The 23,552-nt window shown below is 40.8% G+C and overlaps 2 protein-coding genes across 2 annotated transcripts; both read right to left on the minus strand.

The window, feature by feature from the left end:
- Window positions 1-647: 647 nt before the first annotated feature.
- On the minus strand, window positions 648-1,760 carry LOC145807783 (uncharacterized). Its single transcript, XM_082906620.1, has 4 exons — window positions 1,518-1,760; window positions 1,391-1,420; window positions 1,051-1,301; window positions 648-970 (listed from the first exon to the last, which is right to left on the minus strand). The coding sequence occupies exons 1-4, from the start codon at window positions 1,747-1,749 to the stop codon at window positions 752-754; spliced, it is 732 nt and encodes a 243-aa protein (XP_082762746.1). The 5' UTR covers window positions 1,750-1,760; the 3' UTR covers window positions 648-751.
- A 164-nt stretch (window positions 1,761-1,924) lies between these two features.
- On the minus strand, window positions 1,925-3,871 carry LOC145806893 (uncharacterized). Its single transcript, XM_082904746.1, has 2 exons — window positions 2,652-3,871; window positions 1,925-2,575 (listed from the first exon to the last, which is right to left on the minus strand). The coding sequence occupies exons 1-2, from the start codon at window positions 2,721-2,723 to the stop codon at window positions 1,925-1,927; spliced, it is 723 nt and encodes a 240-aa protein (XP_082760872.1). The 5' UTR covers window positions 2,724-3,871.
- Between the last annotated feature and the right edge of the window lie 19,681 nt (window positions 3,872-23,552).

Genomic DNA, 23,552 nt, shown 5'->3' on the forward strand with positions numbered 1-23,552 from the left:
CCCTGTGACACTAAGGCCATCATCTCTGCTCTCAGCTGCTGTAAATGTGTAGAGAACTCTGCTCGCAGCTCCTCCCTCAACTCATCCCTTAGCTCTGCACGAACCTTCTGCGTGATCTGATCAATAGTCGATGGCTGGGGTGTTGATTGTGATGGCCCAGCACCATCTTTATACACCGCTCTCCGAGGCACAATTCTCCCGTATGTGCGACAATATCCATTTCCGTCATGACCTATCAACTCATGGAAAATGGCATTCCTAGCCTCCAAAGTCCGACCATCCTCAGGTAGCATAGAGAGTTAACGATTAAACTCATCCTGTATTGAATAAGACATATAAGTATATGCCAAATTAAGATGGTTGACACACAAAAAATAAACTTTAAATACAATCAAAGGTGTTTGGAAACTATCAAGGTCTGAATAACCTCTGGGTCATCTACTCTACGTGTCATAAGCCAAACATTCATCTTATCAGTAGACTCCCCCTTACTGGTCATCTGCATTTTTTTAGAAATATGAAAATTAGAATGTAAATAATTTGTAAATATACAATGTTTATTTATATACAAAAATATAACAATAAAATGTAAACCTCATGCCGTATCTGAGAGAAAGTAGTACGCCTTGTGGTATGAGCTATGCCGTGAGCTCGCCGATTTTTAGCGTTCCTACTTGCGATTTTCTATAACAGGTTCGACAAATGTGAGTATGTAAATATGATTTGTATGTTTACATATCATAAATATAACTTATTTGTATACCTCAGCATCGGAAGTACGCCAATACTCCACAAGTTCTTCCCACTGGCATGGCACAATGTGCATAGGAACATCATCATTCAGATTAGGATCAGAACTTCTAGGCTTGAAATACTTAGCCTTAAGCTTGTTCTTGTGATCCTTCCATATGCTGTTGCAGTTTTTCATGCAGATTGGCTTGTACTCCTCTGGACATATATTCAAATTGTCCTATAAAACACAATTTCAAAGTTTAAATAATTATAACACAATTTTGGAATTCGAATTTGTGGACAAAAATATACTTTTACCTTCACATCCTTCCAGATAGCATCAATAATATCATCAGGCACATTGTTCCAGTCAAGAAAAGTAAGAGGAACAATGTTACCATTCCGCACAATAATGCCAAGTTGAGTAGTTAACTTAGCCACGTTATCCCCTATTGGGCAGTAATTTCCATCAAATTGTATGTCTAGCTTTTTACCAGTACCCCACTCTTTAATGCCCTTGGCACATCTTCTACCACGCCTAGTCGAGGTTGATGAAGAACTAACATGACCTGTGAGATACAATAACAATAAACAATATGCAATGGTCATAAACAAATGCAAATTTAAATAATGTGAATACAAATCATATCACATAAACCTGAGGTGGGCTGTGAAGAAGTCGAAGGGTCTGCAAAATACAATGAGAATAAACAAGTTATATATAATGAGCATAAATAAATGTATGTTTAAATAATTTTCATACAAATCAAAGCAAATTTATATACCTGCGGATGGCTCATAAGCTGATGATGATAGCTGCAGTGGTGGCACTGATGGTGGACGCACCGATGGTAGGCGTGGAGGCTGAGTACATGGTAGCTGCTGTGGTGTCACTAAAGGCCCCTCCGATAGTGGCCGATGTGATGCCACCTCTGATGGTGGTGCTACTGATGTCCTGTTATGTAGCACATCAGACATCATGCGCCGGGGATGATCAGGCTTCCTCTTCCTTCCCATAATAATCTGCAAGCAATATAACATTAATTGACATTAGAAACATAGACAATGGTTTGTTGTCAACTATAATATGACATTAATTGAACTAATACAATTACAAAGACAAAGTAAATTAAGAAATTGATGATTAACTACAACCTTGGCCTTAATTGAATTACTAATGTTTTCACCACTATCAGCCTATTTGAACATCAACTGTTTCCCCTTCTACGGCTTCCCTCACCCAACCAACTTCTTCATCACGAAGCATTATATTTTCTTCCAATTGTTGGCTCATGTATGGCTCGATTTGTGGATCAGTCGAACTCATATCAAATAAACCTCTTTGAGACATCTTCACCACGACTTGCCAGTCTGGTTGTAACGGGTCTGCAACATACCAAACTTGCTCTGCTTGGGACGCCAAGATGAAAGGTTCATTGGTAATTCGATCATCTCGGTACAACAAATTATTGAAGTTCACCAACGTGAAATTGAAGACATCTTCTTTCTTTCCGTGAATGTTGTCAATCCAATCACACTTAAACAACACATGTTTCTTCTCATTGGAATATCGAATCTCAACAATATCTGTCAATTGTCCATAATAGTACACAGACCCCACACGAGGATTCTTGTCTTTTCGACTAGCATAACTTATGGTATCTGCCTTCAAAGCTACACCACAATTTTGTGTGGCTCGACGATCATCCATGGCCTTTACTCGATACCGAAACCCATTCAGTATATACCCGTTGAACCTCCTTGCCAAGTTATGAGGACCATTTGCCAATAGAATAATCTCTTCAGAAAATATGACATCAGTAGTCCTTCGCAAAGTTTGGACCTATTTTACACGAAAATGTAAAATTTAAAATGTAGTTCGACTTAAGTAACTAGAATCTATAGAGTTAAATACATACATGTTCCTTGAACCAAATGTGAAAAGTTTCAAAATGTTCACACCGAAGCTGATGATCGTCAACACGAGGCATTTTGAGCTTAAGTACTTCAAGGTGTTCGTTGTGTAGATTGAAATTTTAGCAATACAAAAAATTTTGTAGAAAATTCAATAAAACATAATAAAATATTGAGTGAGTGACTTAACCTACTTTATGAATGGTTGAACCGCGCTTGTATTGAATAAGATGTACCGATGAGCTTGTACCCAAGAAGTATTATCAAGATAAAAGCTTGTGTTTTCACCAATAGCATGACCCAAATTATCAGCACCACTATAGTTCCTCACGGGTCGACTAGATTTGGTTTCCACATCATTGAGATATTGTGCACAAAAATTCAGGCATTCTTCCATAAGATATCCTTTAGCAATTGATCCTTCAGGATGAGCTCTATTACGCACGTATTGCTTCAAAGTAAGAAGATACCTCTCAATTGGATACATCCATCGAAACTGAATCGCTCCACCCAATAAGGCTTCATCAACTAGATGTATAGGCAAGTGCTCCATTATATCAAAAAAACTCGGAGGAAATATTTTCTCTAGATGACAAAGTGTTATAGCGATACGATCTTGAATATATTGCAAATCCGTCGCACGATTCACTTTTGACCACAATTGTCTAAAGAAATTACTCAATTCAATCAAGGGTTCAATTACATTCTTCGGTAACGATCTTCGAATAGCCAATGGAATAAGTTGTTGCATCAGAATATGACTATCGTGGCTCTTAAGACCCCCAATACTTCTATCATGTCAGCGCACACGACGTGATATATTGGATGAATAGCCGTCGGGAACTCTTACTTCCTTCAACACTTTCAAGAACAAATCTTTCTCATCCTTGGTCATCGTGAATTGTGCTGCTGGTAAATAGGCTTTATTCGACCCTCTTAACTGCAAATGTAGGGGTTTTCTAATATTCATATCTTGTAAATCACGCCGAGCATTAACGCCATCCTTCGATTTTCCTGCAACCCCTAATATTGTCCACAACACATTGTCACAAACATTCTTCTCTATATGCATCACATCGAGGTTGTGTCTTATTAGATTGTGCTCCCAATATGGCAATTCATAAAAGATACTTTTTTTCTTCCAACTGTGGGTGCGATGTCCAGCTTTCTCCTTCTCTACCTGTCTCCTATGCCTCTCCTTAAGGTCATCCCTCTTGTATTGGGTTAAAATACCCTCAGATTCTAATTGTAGCAACATCTTAGTTCCAGACAACAATTTGGGTTTGAGTCGGACTTCCCGAGTACCATCAAATGATACTTTATCCTTCCGAAATTTATGGCCAGTAAGTAAAAATCTGCGATGACCCAAGTATGATTGTTTCCTACTATGCTTCAACCAACACGATGTAGTTTCCTTATTGCAACAAGGACATGCATATTCGCCTTTAGTGCTCCATCCTGACAAGTTTGCGTATGCAGGAAAATCACTAATTGTCCACAGTAAAGTTGCATGCATTTGAAATATTTGATTTGTTGATGCATCAAATGTTGACACACCCTCATTCCATAGTTCTTTCAACTCCTCAATCAATGGTTGCATGTACACATCAATCTTGTCACCAGGTCCTTTTGGGCCGTCAATAAGCACGGCTAAAATTAGAAATGGTTGCTTCATGCACATCCATGGCGGCAAGTTGAATGGAACGAGCACAACAGGCCAAGTGCTATGAACTATGTTCATCATTCTGAATGGGTTAAAACCATCAGATGCTAAGCCAAGCCTTACACTTCGGCAATCATTACTAAACTCAATATTCTGACGGTAAAAATCTTTCCATGCAAGGGAGTCAGCAGGATGCCTGAAGACACCATCATCAGTTCGTTCCTCTGCATGCCATCTCATTAACTTGGCCGTCTTGGATGACATAAACAACCTCTGCAACCTTGGCTTTAAAGGAAAATACCTCATCTGTTTTGCAGCTATTCGTTTGCCACCTTTGTTAGGACCATTTGAACCACCATCACCATTTGATTTCCATCTACAACTGTTGCATATGACACATTTATCAAGATTGGCGTCCTCGTTTCGAAACAACATGCAACTGTTGGGACATGCATCCCACGTCTCATACGTGAAGCCCAAATCTTTTGTGACCTTTGGAGCTTTATAATATGAGTCCGGGAGTTTCACACCCAACGGGAACGCCTCATTCAATAACTCAAGCAGCATGTCAACAGACTTGTCTGTCCACTGATTAAGCACCTTCAAATGTAAAAGTCGAACAATGAATGACAAAGATGTGAACTTCTGACAACCCGGATACAATTCACTTTGTGCATCTTGAAGAAGTTTGAAATACTTTGCAGTCTCTGCATTTAGACCGAGCTGGGGTTCAAATGCATGGGGATCAGGCCCCTGTGGTTCATCACCCTCAACACTTGTATCGGCATGTGGATTTCCCATAGCCCCTTGTATCATTCCAATCATATCATCCCCAATGTCTGAATTAGCTAATGTTTCATTCTCTCGATTACCATGCAGAGATACGTAAGATTCCCCATGATTAATCCAATGTTTGTATTTTTTAAAAAAACCATTCAAAATCAGATGCTCCCGTACACCCTCTCGTACAAAATAGTATCGATTCTCACACTTCCTACACGGACAACTGATCATCGAACCTTCAACCCTATTGGTGTAGGCAAACACAAGGAATTCATCAATCCCATTAATGTATTTGCTCGACATCCTATTTGGAAAATCGATCCAACTCTTATCCATCATCTATACACATCCACAAAAATATCTCATCAAAGTAACTCTAAATATAATACCTACGTATTCATGTACCATGATACCTATCCATCCAATTTCTCTGAAATAGGTAGGTAGTCTTATCCTAGTTAGTTATTTACCGATTTAATAGGAGAACATAAAAAATGATATAATTTCATACTTTTTGAGTCATAACTTAAAAAATAAATAAATCATAACCAAACACCACATGAGACACAAGTTGCACCTTAGGATTTCTATTCCATAGAAAGATTTTGTCAATTATCAAAAAGTTGAAATTGCAATATTCAAAGGAAACAACCAGGTAGTTCAAAACCAATATAGACGGATCACAAAACGAAATAGGAGTACCATTTACATTCGAAAATGCAAGCAGTGTTATTATAGAATACAACAAATAAAAAGAATAGACTCTTTATAGCCCATTTTTGCAATTTACAATTCCGATTACACTTTGGCCTTTCAGCATGAAAATGCACACCCTTCTTCATATAGAAAGTCAAATATATGAAAATAAACATATAGGGAGAAAATATTACAACTACAGAACTACTATCCATGTTACCTTCCTAATTTTCATAAATGAAATCAAGTAGAGTCACTTCCTCCTGACCAAACTATTCTTGGACTAATTTGGTTGCATTTCGTGTTCAATTTTTTTTCCTAATTTTTTTTTTACATATATAAAAATAGGTTGTGAATTTTTAAAAGTTTATTATTTGTCAAAATAATAAATGTTATTATTATTTATAATATTTCCATAAATGTCAAAATAATAAACTTACTAATTTGGTTATACTAATTTTTAATTTGGTTATAATAAACTTAATAATTTGGTTATAATAAACTTAATAATAAACTTAATAATAAACTTGGTTATAATAAATTTAATAATAAACTTAATAAGTTTAATTTGGTTATAAACAACCTAAGTTTAATTTGGTTATAATAAACTTAATAATAAACTTACTAATTTTTTTTTTACATATATAAAAATAGGTTGTGAATTTTTAAAAGTTTATTATTTGTCAAAATAATAAATGTTATTATTATTTATAATATTTCCATAAATGTCAAAATAATAAACTTACTAATTTGGTTGCATTTCGTGTTCAATAATATTTCCATAAATGTTATTATTATTTATTTAAATATACAGATTTTATAATATCAATGTAATTAGAATTATAATGTATATATATATACAGATTTAATAATGTATATATACAGATTTAATAATGTATACATATTAATTTACATATTTTTATATATATATATATCAATATATATATATATAAAGATGATACAGATTTAATAATGTATATATATATATATAAAGATGAGACAGATTTAATAATGTATATATATATATATAAAGATGAGACAGATTTATATATATACATATTGATACAGATTTATATATATATATACAGATTTCATAATGTAAATATTATCAATATATATATATAGATGATACAGATTTATATACATATATATATAAATGATACATGTATATATCTATACAGAGAGAGAGAGAGAGAGAGAGAGAGAGAGAGAGCATACCGCACCACCGTTCGTCCTCGCCGCAGCACCGCCGCACCACCGCACCACCGTTCGCCGTTCGGCTTCGCAGGGATTTGGGGGAAAGAAATTGGTTTCACAGATTTAGGGATTTAGATATAGGTTTTACACTTTTTGATCGAGCGGCAAGATGAAGAGCGGGGAAAAAAAAATTCACTTTTTGCGATGGTAGGCTTTACACCGTCGCAAATGTCAAGTACTTTATGCATAAAACGACGCCGTTTAACTTATACTTATTTGCGACGGACAATTGCTGTCGCAATATGTCAAATATTCGCGACAGTAACCGTACGCCGTCTCCAAAAAATTGCTTTTGGCGACGGTAAAAATATCCGTCGCTAATACTGATGCATTTACTTCCTACCGCGCATTTCTTATTACCGACGGGGACAATGTCGTCGCTAAATCCATCATTTGCGACGGTTTAGGCTGCCGTCGCAAAAAACCATTTTTTGCGACGGGAAAATTGCCGTCGCTAATGCTTCCGTGTTTTTTACCCCCTTTTCTTATAGTGAGGCTAGTTTCTTACCCTTGAAGACCCCTTCAACAATGATGCTCCAACAGCTCCTTCTAGGTTGAAAACAGCTCCAAAACTTCAAAACCAACCTCTTAGAACCTCAGTAGCTAAGTGAAGGTGAAACAGTATGTGTTTGTGTGCAATAGTAAGACACAAACACACTAAAACACACACAAGAGGGAGATATAGAGATAGAAAGTGTATGGTTTCTAACCCTAAAACTCAAGAACCTAAAAATGGCTGTCTAAAAATATCTCAAGTGCCTCAAGTGTCTAACCCTTACACCAAGAGAGAGCCCCTCTCTTTATAGAACTTCTTGTCTTGTAAAGCTTACAAGACAAGCTTCATAAGAGAGAGATCCCTCCATACACGTGTATGGAGGGGAGCAAAAAGCAAGACAGCTGTCTTAAAATATCTGCAAAAGCAGATGCACAGTAGTCAGCCGGCCAAAGATGCCATTTTGGCAAAAAAGAGTGCCGACCGGCAATATTCATTGCCGGTGGAAGCAAAAACCAGCCGGTGGCCTTTAGCCACTGCCGGTGGTGTTTGGGGATGCCTCACAAGGCATTCCTTGCCCCTCCAAGGCAAAATGCAAGTGTTTGGTGCAAAACCAGACACTAAACGGTCGAGTTCGGAGATCCTAAGGCAAGGCGCGTAGCCGAGACCTCCGGGAACTCCAAACGAACACAAACATGGATGATCACCAGGTGTTCAAACGGTGACGTCCAAGTCTTGAGGACGGTCAAAAATGGGGTGTCTACACCTAGCATGCACGATGCTATGAAATGGCATACACGATGCACGAGGTAACATGGCATACACGATGCACGAGGTAACATACAACCTAGCATACACAATGCTATGAAATAAAATGGCATACACAATGCACCATGGACTTACACCAACATGAGTGGACCACAGCCACACTCACATCAGTAGCCATGAGATGAAAATGAGACACTCGAAATGCGTGCACACATGCACGCAAACCGAGGACCGAACCTAAGGTAACAAATGCCACTCTACCAAGGCATGGAATATGGTATGCAATCATGCAAATTTCAGCACTGAAATGTGATACAAAACAGCCCCGAAACATGGAAGCATGGCACCCGATGCATGGAATGAACCTCGAAATTCGAAACTAGGCACATGGAATGACTTACAGCTATACAAAGCATGCATTATTTGATCATGAAGCATGAAGAAAGTTGCAAGACAGTCCCAAAACATGCATATTTTCAGTTTATAACAAGTCCCAAAAATGAATGCAAATAGGGCTAATCTATCATGGAAAAATGGCCCCAAAAGAGAGATTAAACACAAAGGGACAGCAGATGGCCCCAAATGGAAAAGAGTCCTTCAAAAAAGTTGAATAGGGGCTCCAAAAATGGCACTTTACAGTTTACATCAAGCCACGAAAATAATCAAAAGTAAGGCTAAACTATCATGCAAGAAAAGGCCTAAAATAGGGATAAAGAGACAAGTGGCAGATTCTGTTCTCAAAAAGAGGAGATCGCTTCAACAATGTTGAAGAGAGGCTCAAAAAAAGATATTTCACAGTTTATGGAAAGATCCAAAACAGCTCACAAATAGGCCTAAAGTACTATGAAAAAATTGGCCTAACAGAGGGATAAAGAAGCAAGTGATAGAAGGAGGTCTCAAACAGAGGAGAGCCCTTCAAAAATGTTGAAAAGGGGCTCAAAAAAATCTATTTTACAGTTTATGGAAAAGTCCAAAACAACTCATAAATAGGCCGAAAATACTATGCAAAAATAAGGCCTAAAAGAGAGTTAAAGAAGAAAGTGATAGCAGGAGGCCTCAAACTGAGAAAGACCCTTAATCGAACATGAAAAGGAGCTCAAAATATGACTACTTACAGTTAGGGTCGGAGCCGAAAAATTCAAGAAACTAAGGCTTATATACAAAGCAAAAAAAGACTAGAAAATGGAAGAAAGTGACTTACCCTTGTAGACCAATGCTCCAACAACTTTTGAGCCGAGTTTGGGAGTTCCTCACCTCTGGAAAGCAGCCTCAAATTTCTGGAATGGAAGATGGAGGCTTTGTGCTATGAGGTGTAGGGTAGATGGTGTAGGATTAAAGAGGTTTTGGTGTTTGGAGTAGAGAGAGAGAGGGAATGAGTGCAAGAGCCTTCCACCAATTTTGTAACCCTTGAAAATGCAGCTGAGGGGCTGGTTATATAGGCAAAGGAGGAAAGGAAAAGGGAGGGAAAATGAATTCAAATTTTCCCCCAAAAGGCAGCCCCCCCGGATACAAAATCTGGGGGGAAACAGAATACACAGCTGGGACCCACTTGGAGAGGGGAGTTCGGCCGGCCAGGTAAAAAAAGTTGAGGTGGTCGGCCGGCCACCCCCCATGGTCGGCCGACCAGGGGTCAAAACGGTCAAACAAAATTACTGGTCGGCCACCTCAAAAAGGTGGCCTCTCATGTGTGCACAACACAACTATGTGGTTGAAACCCAAAAAAAGTGAAACAGGAGAGAGAAAAGACCATTTTTTAGAGGGGGTCAAAAGGGTCAGCCACAATTACTGGTCGGCCACCAACTATTGGTGGCCTCCCAGGTGTGTACAACACAAATATGAGGTTTAGGGCTCAAGAAAGTGGCCCCAAGGTGGTCAACATTGGCTTTTAAGTGAGGAAAACGGGCGTCGGAGGGCGATGAAGGAATAAAGCTGGCTTTTTGGAACAATTGCTGGCCTCGCACCCTCCTACAAGCTTCCTAATTATGAAAATAAGGTCTCCACCAAAAATGAACCAAAACGGATGCAAAACGGAGGTTCGAGGGACCGAAACGCGCGGCTCGGGGCCCCGAAAATGGGCTGTTAAGCACCGGAGGTGGCGTTCGACCACGAAGTTGGTCTCTTGGGCCACAGTGTTCCTCAAAATGGAGCAAATAAGGTGTATACCAAAAATCGGAGCAAACGGAGGTGGTTAGGTGGTCCCGAACCGAGGCACACGGCCGTCGGCTCTGAAAAATCGGAAACCGGGCTCAAAATGGGAAAAATGACCTACGACCGCGAAACGTAGCCTACGGCAACTGAGAGATGGTCTACGAGACCTCTCCCTCCCCTCAGGGAGAGAAAACAAAGAAAACAGAGTCTGGTTCGCAAACCGAGGCAAGGCACGAAAGAGTCCGGAAGTCCGGAGGCAAGGCTCACAGCCGAGACTCTGAAACTTTTGAACGAGCACTATATGAAATATCACCGAGCGCTCAACTGGTGACGTCTGAGTCGTAAGGTCGGTCAAAAATGGGGTGTCTACAGTTGGTTCTAACGTTAATTTTTTGGACAAATTTTTTTTGAATTTTTCTAAATTCTTATAAGAAATTATTTGAATTTCAAATTAATTCAATTTTTTTGTCCATAATTTGTGCCTCTTCCAAACAGATTAATCTATCCAAACAGTTTTTGAAACTGTTTTGCACCTAACAGATTCTGTTATTTCCCAAAACAGATTTAAATCTGCCTACACAGATTTGAACAGATTCAAACTGGGTTTCTATAGATCTGAGTTTGAATTGCACCTGGTCATTTGATTCCACAACAGATTAAAATTCCGAACAGATTTAAACTGGTATTTTGGCAGGTTTAAAACCGCTAGAAATTGCTGCAGTTATACAGTTTCAAACTGCTGCAGATTTGTTCAAAAATTTGAACTGTATCTATTCATTCAAATATGTTCATGTTCAGTTCAAAACTGGATCTGTCCAGACAGATCTGTTGGTTACCATTTTGCCTATAAATACCAGCATATTTTAGCAGTTTGGGGGTTTGAAAATATCCATGAAAAATTTATTTTGTTGCCTTCATTTTGCTTTCTTGCTTCATTATTCTTCATACTAGTTTTAGAATAAAATTCAGAAAGTATAGAATACAGGTTTGGTTCGCCGTATAAATTGTTTGGAGTGCTATTATAATTTGTGAAGATCATTGTATCTTCGGAGATAGACGTCTTTTAACCGTAAGTACCGTAGCGAGGCGAATCTGTCTTAAGAATAGAGTGTAACACATTCGACTTGATCTTTTAATCATTTATTCGGTTCGATAAGTAATTTATTTTATTTGTTTGATTTGTTTCATTATTTAATTTAGACATACGATTGTTTTAATAAAAATTTTGTCAAATGTGACAATAAGATATCATTATTTTATACATGTATAAGAATATTATAAAACTAAATAATTCATAAGACATGAATAGAAGATTTATTAGTTAATGTATCATTTTTAAAACTTGTTATAAAAATTAAAAAAAAAAGTAAAAACAAAAGAAACATATTTCGTTTCCCTTTTTAACAGAAATAGACCCGTTTAGCGTAGTATGGTGGGCTCATCATATAACTCATTTGATTTCTAAAATTTTATAAGGAAGGAAAAATTAATTTGATCGGTATTTGCATGATTTTATTATAGTAGTATTTATTTTGAAAAAATAAATTTAATATAAACGGATCCAATAAGTAGAGTCACACAACGAATTGGGTCGAGCATGGTCCGGATTAGACCGGATTGGGGTAAAACCAGGACCAATCCGTTATTTACGGTTCTTGAAAATTGGAACCAATCCAATCCGTTTAAATCCTGGAACCAATCCATTTAAATACGGATTGGATTGATTTAAGACTACGGATTTACATAATTAAATAACAAATATGTATATATATATATATATATAACACTTTAATTTCATGAAAATATAAACATAGTGCTATATTAGTTCCACAATAGCAACATGTCTTTCTATAATAGGGACATACTATTCTAGAATTTAAACAACCATAAGAAATTAGTTTCACCATAAGTATTTAGACCATTACAAATTAAAATTAAAAACTAACAAACAAAAGTAATAAAAGAAGATATTATGCGGGTTTAGGTTTGAGTTTATGTTTTATATGGAATAAGAGAAGATACTATGGGGGAGGATGTATAATAAAAATATAGACTATTTGTATACGGTCCGGATCGGTTCCAATCCGGAACCGTGGGGTTCAATCCGGAACCAATCCGTGGACTACGGATTTTTAATTCTTCAATCCGGAACCGAACCACGGATTCAAAAAACCAATCCAAACCTATCGAATTAGACTGGACTGGATCGGATTACGGATTTCACGGATTCCTTGCTCAGCTCTACCTGGGGGCAAAACAAGATATGATCGAGAGAGATCGACAGAAACAAGTCCAACGAACGACTAACTCTATCGTGGCATGTTTGGGTCTCCAATCTCTGGTATTGTCTTCTGATCGCAAGTTTCGCTTTCTTCCCCTTTAATTTCTCAGCAACCAAACCTTCATTCAGTGTTTTTAGGATTTGTTTGCTTTTATTTTCTCTTTCATTTTTGGATATGAGCGGAGTACTATTTGGTTGCTGAGAAAATGTAGGAAAACGTTTTATGTCTTGGATTTTATGTCAGTAGACCCGGCACAATTGGACATTTAATTATTGCGGTTCACATTGATGTTCGGAAACTGAAATATTTTTCCTTTTTTTTTATCATTTAAAGTAAATTAGAGATTAGGCTGATAGTCAATTCGCGATACAAATTGTTCTCTTGAATAAAGTTTTTTGTGTGTGATAATAATGGTGTATTAAGACGTTTTCAATTTACACTTGAATTCCTTTTATTGGTAAGTTATGTATTCTTCAGCTGTTCTAGCTTCTACCAATGTAAAGGGGAATTGATTTTATTTATTTATTTTATGTTTCATGACATTTAGCAGCACAATCACACAATATCTTCATATGGGAGATTTGGATTATAACCCACCCAAGTCTTGATCTTTTATATAATTTTTCATTTAATACAAAACCTTGTCGCGCAATTGATATTTAACTCTTACGTTTGTATTATTTGCAAAAATTGGCTTCCATTGGAATTAGGCTTGCAATCTTGTGGTTGGTAGTGCTATTGATGTTACTTGGTGCTAAATTGACATGTTCTTCTCAATTTTATTTAATTTTGACCATTTACTGGTTAAAAAAATAATTAGCCATGTCATGCTAATACTACCTGGTTTATCCTTGATTGCAGATTTAATTTGAAATGGGTTGGAAAGCAGCTCAGAAACTCATACACCACTGGAAGATTCTTAGAGGAGATAATGTAAGAAGAAGAGAGAAGATTGTTTTCCTCTTTGTACCACTGGTTTGTTTCCTTCCTTATGCCTTGATTGATTGAGATCGATTTTCTCTGCGATGCAATATCTTATATGGAATAACTTATGTGTCTTGACTGATTGACATCAATTTTCTTTGAACTTTCAATTTATGTTTCTTCTTTGATTACCAGTGGTCTATTTCTGTCATTGTAATGAATTTTCTCTGGAATCTAAATTTTTCTGACCACAATTGTAACGCATAAATTATATGTCCTGATTGATTTTCTCTGATATCTGAATTATGTTGGTTGTTTCATAATTTTCTCTGGCCTATAAAATTATTTCTCTTAGTATAAGGATAAAATAAAATTTTCTCTAATCAAGATGAGACTTCTCATCTAAAAATAAGAAGAGGAAGAATGGCCTACACCCTAAACGTTTTACCGATGGTTGATAAATAATTTAACATTTGATATTTTTTATATATATGTTAATGTTTTTGTTTATTTTTTTTATTTATTTTTTAATGTTTAGAGTAATAATTTCTTTTATATATACCACATTATAAAATAAAAATATAATAAGTGAGACTGTTCTACTTAGAGCCTTCCATTATGCGATGATGTCTTAGGTGAGTAGCACTTTTTGCTTTATCACTGTAGACGTCCCCGAACGCCCCGGGAGGATGAGGTCCCGTTCTGTTCGCATGGGCTTCACTACTATTCGGACTCTCAAATTGTCACGGTTCTTAATTTGAACCAAAGAGTCCAAATCCGGCAAATCGTTTTTGAAAACAGATTTTTTTGAAAGAAGTGCCAAATATGGACTGCTTTGCCAGATACAGAGTCGCCACCTAAATGTTTTATTTTGGGGAAATTTAGGAAACCCTGACTCGTTTGCCTAAGGCTACGTGTCCGTCATCACCAAAGTTGCCTCGGCTCGGGAACTTGGGTACGATTGGGGAAGGTCACTTCGTGAGCACCCCCGCTCGCCCGATCAAAGATCGGCCTCTACTAACCATGATATCTATTTTTGAAAACATTATGCGTTCTTATTCCGGTTATTAGCCTAGATTTACTATGTGATGCGCACAGCATACACGTATAGACTGGATCGCCTGAATTGGAACAAAACGTTTCATGTTTGTCCATTTGAAAATGGTTTGATGGTGCTACCCGCAAGTAGGCTAAGACGTGGATTTGCCACCCTCAGGTGGGCTTAGAAAAACATGATTTTGCCACTATCTAGTTGGCTTAAAAACTCACAATGAATGATTTGTTCCAATCCAAATAACCCAACCTTCACCCACAGGCATTCAGGCAGATATATCACATAAGCAATTAGCCTCATGGTAAGCATGCTATCATGGCAATCACTCACACACATGCAAGGATGCTAAAGCATAAAAACTTACCGAGTACTCCAAGCCAAAACAGAAGCTAATTAGAAATCCATGCATGATCCTAACTATACAGAAATGCCTAATGCAACATATGCAAAAATGCAACTCTAGCAGGCTCGGCTATTCTAAACATGGCATATGAAATGCTACAGCTAACATGTATTCAACTTGGAATTGAAAATACAATGTAGTTAGTATGATGCGCTGAGCCCGATGCATACAAAACAGATGAATGAATGCAAACATGCTATCATACTGTATGCTAATTGAAACATGCCCTAATCTAACAATCATAAGCGGGTAAATAAAAAGGAGAAAGACGTGGGGTTGGAAGACATACATCACACACACGCACACTTATTATAGTTGTGCCCTCACTCGGAGGGTCCGAATAAATAATATACAGTCCTGAATAAATAGTACAGTCCGAATAAGTACAAAATCCTAATTAAATAACAAATTAATATTAGGAAATCAATAAATTGGCATGCAAGCCAGGGACTGCCTCAAATCTGCTCCGGATGGTGAATGATGCATGCTCGGGTTGCGTTTGTCAGAAAATCCCTTGGGATGCCCCGGTTTGCCTCTGTTTGCAATTGTTCTTGGAATGCGTGCCAAGCACCGGAAGGCTGCCGATTTCTGATTTGTTGCAACAGAGAGCAACAAAGGGGCATGGCAAAGTATTTTCACATATGTATGCATGACTACTCTTCAGGGAGTGTAGTCCTCGATCCTCGTGCCACCAATCACGCATATCGATGCATGATGGCCGAGGAGTCGAATTGCACGACTCAATATGAAATGAATGCACATATAAACACAACAAGACCTAAACTCCACCATGGATAATCCGGAGTGTCGGTGACTGGGAATTGAGACACGTTCCGTCACTCGGAGTACGGAACGTCCCTCGTTTTCCGTGCTCGGGCTAACTCCTATGCGAAGCACAATGCAATATGCATGACATGCATGAATGCAACTAATATACAACCTAGCATGCACAATGCTATGAGATTGCATACACAATGCACAATGTAATGAGGCATACACAATGGGCTAACATACAACCTAGCATACACAATGCTATGAAATGAAATGGCATATACAATGGACTTACACCAACATGAGTGGATCTCAGCCACACTCACATCAGTAGCCGTTAGATGAAAAATGAGACTCTCGAAATACGTGCACGTATGCACGCAAATCGAGGACCGATCCTAAGGCACAAATGCCACTCTAACAAGGCATGGCAAGGCACGAAATATGGCATACAAACATGCAAGTTCCAGCACTAAAATATGATGCTAAACAGCCCCAAAACATGGCAATATGGCACCCGATGCATGGAATGAACCCCGAAATTCGAAACTAGGCACATGAAATGACTTACAGCTATACAAAGCATGCATTATTTGATCATGAAGCATGAAGATAGATGCAAGACAGTCCAAAAACATGCATATTTCCAGTTTATAACAAGTCCTAAAAATGAACGCAAATAGGGCTAACCTATCATGTAAAAATGGCCCCAAAAGAGAGATTAAACACAAAGGGACAGAAGCTGGCCCCAAATGGCAAAGAGCCCTTCAACAAAGTTTAATAGGGGCTCAAAAAAAGGCACTTTACAGTTTACATCAAGCCACGAAAATAATCACAAATAAGGCCAAACTATCATGCAAGAAAAGGCCTAAAAGAGGGGTAAAGTGACAAGTGGCAGCTGCTGTTCTCAAACAGAGGAGAGCCCTTCAACAATGTTGAAGAGGGACTAAAAACAAGATATTTCACAGTTTATGGTAAGGTCCAAAACAGCTCACAAATAGGCCTAAAATACTATGCAAAAATTGGCCTAAAAGAGAGTTTATAGAAGCAAGTGATAGCAGGAGGCCTTAAACAGAGAATGACCCTTAATCAAACATGGATATGAGCACAAAATATGACTATTTACAGTTTGGGTCGGAGCCCAAAAATTCTAGCAAGTATGGATTAGATACAAAGCAAAATAAGGCAAAAAAGAGGAAAAAAAGGGACTCACCCTTGTAGACCAATGGACCAGCAGCTCTTGGACCAATTTTGGGAGCTCTTCACCTCCGGAAAGCAGCCTCAAGTTGCTGGAATGGAGGATGGAGGCCTTGTGCTATGAGGTGTAGGGTAAATGGTGTAGGACTAAGGGTGTTTTGAGGGTTGGAATAGAGAGAGAGGAAGATTTTATGGAAGAGCTCCAAAACAAATCTTGTAACCCTCTAAAATGCAGCTAGGGGTGCTGGTTATATAGGCAAAGGAGAGGAGAAAAAAGGGGGGAAAATGAAATTCAAATTTCCCCCCCAAAAGACCCCCCATCGGATACAGGATCTAGGGGGAAACAGAGGGTGCAGCTGTAAGTAACCAGGTGAGAGGGTCATGGCCGGCCAAGTTCAGAAGGTTCAGGGGGTCGGCTGACCACCTCCCATGGCCGGCCGACCAAGGGTCAAAAAGGTCAAGCATAATTACTGGTCAGCCACCTCAAAAAGGTGGTCTCCCATGTGTGCACAACACAACTATGTGGTTGAAATCCAGAAAAAGTGAACCAGGAGAGAGAAAAGACCATTTTTTAGAGGGGGTCAAAAGGGTCAGGAACAATTACTGGTCGGCCACCAAATATTGGTGGCCTCCCAGGTGTATACAACACCAATATGGGGTTTAGGGTTCAAGAAAGTGGTCCCGGGGTGGTCAACATTGGCTTTTAAGTGAGGAAAACGGGCGTCAGAGGGCGATGAAGAAACAAAGCTGGCTTTTCAAAACAATTGCTGGCCTCCCACCCTCCTACAAGCTTCCTAACTATGAAAATAAGGTCTCCACCAAAAATGAACCAAAACGGATGCAAAACGGAGGTTCGGGGGACCGAAACGCGCGGCCCGAGGCCCCGAAAATGGGCTGTTAAGCACCGAAGGTGGCGTTCGACCACGAAGTTGGTCTCCCGGGCCACAGTGTTCCTCAAAAGGAAGGAAATAAGGTGTATACCAAAAACTGGAGCAAACGGAGGTGGTTAAGTGGTCCCGAACCGAGGCACACGGCCGTCGGCTCTGAAAAACTGGAAACCGGGCTCCAAACGGGAAAAATGGCCTACGACCACAAAACGTAGCCTATGGCCACTGAGAGATGATCTACGAGACCTCTCTCTCCCTTTGGGAAGAGAAAATAGAGAAAACAGAGCCTGGTTCGCAAACCGAGGCAAGGCACGAAAGAGTCCGGAAGTCCGGAGGCAAGGCTCACAGCCGAGACTCTGAAACTTCTGAATGAGCACAATATGCAATATCACCGAGCGCTCAACTGGTGATGTCTGAGTCTTAAGGTCGGTCAAAAATGGGGTGTCTACAGTTGCCCCTCTTTGACAGAACTCCGAAGTCATAAGTGACGGGAGTGAATGTCAAAGCCCAGAGACGACCCATTTTTGACAAGGCCGAAGACTTAGACAAACATACAAGATAAGAAAGATGTGCCCGCAGGCATGCCCGCAGGTAGGGGCAAAATGCAAAATGATATGCACAGAGCCGAAGGTAACTCATGGATCATGCGAATGCAGCAAGCTGTAATGAAGCACATATTCACAATAGATGCAACAGTTTTAAGCAAGAATGCAAAGCAACAACTACATTTCATGCAGTTAAGAATGCGGAGAATTGTTCGATTCTCGCTACGTCTCACACGGAGAAGATACAATACCTGCGCGGTTCATCTGGTCGCACCAGCCTCAAATGAACCGTACATACAATATCGTGCCTGCAAAAGGAAGAAACTCAACAAGCACAATATATAATTAGCAACACATGTTCAAAGCGATATTGAATGCAGACAATCGCGACGTCGATAGAAAAATGCATCGCAATGCGAGGAGTAACGCGCGTGACAACGCGGGTTAAGCACGAGGATTTGACAACACCTGTGAAACGTGCACAATAGTATGAGTGGTGTGCATGAGAATGCAAGTGACGTGCATAACAGTGCAGAATAAATGTGAATTCGAATGCGAATTTGTCGCAAAACGACGAGCAAAGAAATGCGAGTTTTCGATGAGGGTGACTCAATTGCGACCTCCGGTTTACCTCCCGGAGGGGTCGCAACATGTTTGAAAAGGATAGATTTCATTTTTGATGAGTAACAATGAAAAACGCATCAAAAGTTGGAGTTGAAGTTCCGGTAGAGCGGTTTCGCGACAGAAAGTGCACTTCTCTTGTACTTTTTCAGGTCCCGGGGACTCCAATCCTTTCCAAAATTTGCAGAGAGCTTGGTGGGAACTTGGGGAACACCACCGACCAGGTATTGTCCCAGGGAGAGGCCACCGACCAGCATCTTGCAAAGGAGGTGGTCGGCCTGCCACAAAAGGTGGTCGGCCGACCCCCTAGCCCAAATCCGGGGCAGTTCGGTCATTTTGCTCTCATTCCTTTAAATACACTCGGCCAAAGCCTCATTCCTCACAACCTCAGCTCCGAAAACACTTTCTCCACCTTCCTAGACCATTTTCCTCTTCAGATCTGAGCTTTATACGCGTTTTCCAACGCCCCACACAAGTTGTTTTCGCGAAATCTTTCAGTTTTCATCACTTTGGACCGATTGAATTTTGATTTCGGTGCTTCTTTTCTCATTTTCACCACTTGAGGTAAGTTTATCTCAACATTTGGAAGATTTCCTCGGGGGTTGACTTTTGTTGACTTTTTCATTTTCCCGAGAGTTGACTTTTGTTGACTTTTTTTCAATTTTGGCTCATTTTGCTCATTTTTGCTCATTTTGCAGATTTCCTAAAATGGCCGGTCATTTTCCTCACGGTGGAGGTCCTCCAGGCGCTGGGGATGATCCCGATATTATGGCTCTGCCTCCGAGGGTTCGACCTTTCATACCCGAGAGGTACGCCCCTCGGGCACATATCCTTCCGCGGGCCATTTTTTATCACTTCACTGGTTTTGATGATCGAGCGCCTGGGGATCTGCTTTTGCGAGAGCCAGAGTCTCACCTCTCTCATGAGGCACAAGAGGTATTTACTTCGTCTTTTTTACATTTCTGCAACGTATTCCGCATTTTTGTACATTTCATGCCTCTTGCTATGCATATCTGCTCCTTTTAGCACGTAGCTTGTTCTGATGCTTAGCCCATGATACAGTATTCTGTTTGCGTTTTGAACGTTTGAATTTCTGATTACGTAGCCCATAACCTGATGGTGAACACACAGCACACATATATGTTGACAGTTGAACACACAGCCCAAACTCTGAATTTCTGAACACGCAGCCCAAGTCGATGGTGGACACACAGCACACACTTATTGAGAGTAGAACACGCAGCCCAAACTCTGAATTTTTGAACACGCAGCTCATTGTTGAGGTGAACATACAGCACACACTTGTTGAGAGTAGAACACACAGCCCAAACTCTGAATTTCTGAACACGCAGCCCATTGTTGAGGTGAACACACAGCACACACTTGTTGAGAGTAGAACACACAGCCCAAACTCTGAATTTCTGAACACGCAGCCCATTGTTGAGGTGAACACACAACCCACACTTGTTGAGAGTAGAACACACAGCCCAAACTCTGAATTTCTGAACACGCAGCCCATTGTTGAGGTGAACACACAACCCACACTTGTTGAGAGTAGAACACACAGCCCAAACTCTGAATTTCTGAACATGTAGCCCATTGTTGAGGTGAACACACAACACACACTTGTTGAGAGTAGAACACACAGCCCAAACTCTGAATTTCTGAACACGCAGCCCATTGTTGAGGTGAACACACAGCCCACTGATTTTTTGAGAGTAGAACACACAGCCCAAACACTGAATTTCTGAACACGCAGCCCAAGTTGAGGTGAACACACAGCCCACTGATTTTGAAATCTGAACACACAGCCCAAGTTGAGGTGAACACACAGCCCAAACTCTAATGTTGAACACTCGGCTTGAACTTTGAGGTGAACACACAGTCCACTGGTTTTGAAATTTGAACACACAGCCCAAACACTTAAATTCTGATTTGACTTTGCATATAGCTTATACATTTCATTTGCACGCAGCTTGTATATCTCATTTGCACGCAGCTTGTTTATTGCATTCTGAAACTGAATATATGTATTTACCGTGAATGCAGGTATCCTCCCGTGTTACACGGGGATATGGCTCCATTGTTGCGAGAGATTGGTACGCAGAGCTCCCAGAGGCCGTCCGCGATTGGGTTGATCTAGCAGGATTCAGGCCCTTTTGTGCCGGGATATCTCGTTATCCAGCTAACAGGACGTTAATGGGCGCCCTGGTGGAGAAGTGGTGGGACACCACCAACTCCTTTCATTTCTCATCCGCCGGGGATATGACCATGACCCCATTCGACTTTACCGTATTGACCGGCCTTGACGTGGGAGGCAGGGCGATCCCATATGATGAGGATATGGGCCAGTGGGAGGCCGCTTGGATCTACTTACTAGGAGCTCGTCCACCGGTCGACCGATCCTCGGGCCGAGTCCGGTACACTTGGTTTTCTTCACATTTTAGGCATACTGAGCCCGAGACTCTGGAGGAGATTACACAGTACGCCCGCGGGTTTCTGATGTTCCTCTTCGGGACTACTTTGTTCTCCGACAGGGGGAACACCGTTGGGCTATATCTGCTGGGTGCCCTGGCAGACCTCACACAGGTTAGTCGATATGATTGGGGTGGCGCCAGCTTGGCTACCCTTTATTGCTATATGAGCGCGACCTCCCGCGGATGGGGGAACATAGTCGGCGGCTACTGGAGAGCCTGGGAGGTACCTTCTGCCCTCTTGATTTACATTTTTGCTTTTCAATGCATGTATATTGCACACACGGCACATTTTATACTCTGTCCTGACATCCTGCACTCAGCATTCTGTATTCTGATGGCTTTTGCCCCGTCTTCCGCAGTTATGGGTTTTCTCATATTTTCCCATACTAGTGCCAGAGCTGGAGGTGAAGGCGCCCCTTGTGACCCCTTACCCGCTTGTTTTCGAGGGCCAGTACCGGCCGCGGCCTCGGGAGACTCTTCTCTACCTACGGCAGTACTTCGACACGGTGCGACCGTCAGAGGTAATCAAAAACTCCCAATTCCCAATGTTTTCATCTTTGGTTTATTCCGTATATCTACGATTTCTGATTAGCCTATGCATTCGTTATCCGCAGATTACCTGGCAGCCCTGGTTGCCTTTGGGTGGGGACCTTCGATTTCAGTTTGCCGGAGGATGGGGCTCTTCTCGGTATAGGATCTTGTTCGAGGGGCCAGTTGGTAGGGCCTGGTTCCTGGGGGAACGCTTCCTTCGTCAGACTATGGGCTTTCCTGAGCCGAGTGCTCCCTCAGCACCTCCGGACGGTATGCGGCTCGCTGATAGGCTTACTCCCCAGGGTGTCATTGACGCTAGGCTGGGCACTGATACACTGCTGTATATAGAGGACGGGGAGTACGCGACCTACCGTCACACCTACTTGATGCCTCCGTTGATAGGTGTCCGTACTCCATCGAGGAGGTCCACTGACAGGCCGTCTTTGAGTCGAGCTCGTGCTGCAGGTGCCCCTTCTACTAGCAGGGCTGGCATATCGAGAGGAGGGGTTGGACTGGTCCCCCCGATTCCTCCGACTCATCATCATGCCGGATGGCCAGACATGCCGACCGAGTTGACAGGATGGCGATACGGGACCTCCTACACGATTCCGATAAAGCCTCTCATGCCTGATCATCGATATGTCATTGATCCCGACTCACTGCCGGTATGCCCCATTGTTTTTCATCTATCATTCAAACACTTAGACATTCCTTTATTCACTGATGATTATGAGCTTGTATCTGCAGCCACCCAGAGAGTACATGGAGGGGGTGATCGGATTAGTGGCCTCACTCGAGGGCATGGTCTTGCGGAGAGAGGCGCAGCTGTCCGTCATGGGTTTCCAGGTACTTTTTAGTTTTCCCACATTTATCGTACTTCTGACGACATGTTGACCTTAAACATTTTACTGCTTTGATTGATTGTATGTGTAAAGCACATCTAACATATCACATTCATATACTATATCTGCATGCACCCTCATTTCATGTAGTTTGCTTGCATCTGTATCTGATACATACATTTTGAGCTAATGTATTCAAATTGCACTTTTTTTTTTATTTTTATTTTCAGATGCCTCCAGTATATCCGCCACAGGCTGGGCCATCTTGACCTTCTTCGGGAGCCGGGCCATCTCGGCCTTCTCGCGGGGCTGGGAGAGGGGAGTCGTCCCGTAGACGCAGGGTACATATCATAGAGGAGGAGCCTGATGAGGACGAGGAGAAGGAGGAGGCTACAGATCGTCAGTCAGAGACCTCTGCTGACAGAGAGGAGGGTTCCAACCCTGGTTCCGGCAGTGGAGAGGAGGCTGAGGAGGATCCTGAGGATGACAGTTCCGACTCAGATGGTGCCGGTGGTGCAGAGCCTGTTCCGCAGAAGAGGACGAAGAGGGCCTCTTATTCATGCT

Source organism: Camellia sinensis, chromosome 14 (genome assembly GCF_055761805.1).
Source record: "Camellia sinensis isolate YWXY chromosome 14, ASM5576180v1, whole genome shotgun sequence".
NCBI lineage: Eukaryota > Viridiplantae > Streptophyta > Magnoliopsida > Ericales > Theaceae > Camellia > Camellia sinensis.

Excerpts from the sequence above, each read along its gene's own strand:
- LOC145807783 (XM_082906620.1), bottom strand. The coding sequence starts at position 1,749 with ATGGGAAGGAAGAGGAAGCCTGATCATCCCCGGCGCATGATGTCTGAT. Across the intron at positions 1,302-1,390 it reads TTCTTCACAGCCCACCTCAG|GTCATGTTAGTTCTTCATCA; the intron begins GTTTATGTGATA and ends TGTATCTCACAG. Across the intron at positions 971-1,050 it reads CTATCTGGAAGGATGTGAAG|GACAATTTGAATATATGTCC; the intron begins GTAAAAGTATAT and ends TGTGTTTTATAG.
- LOC145806893 (XM_082904746.1), bottom strand. The coding sequence starts at position 2,723 with ATGCCTCGTGTTGACGATCATCAGCTTCGGTGTGAACATTTTGAAACT. Across the intron at positions 2,576-2,651 it reads ACATTTGGTTCAAGGAACAT|GTCCAAACTTTGCGAAGGAC; the intron begins GTATGTATTTAA and ends CGTGTAAAATAG.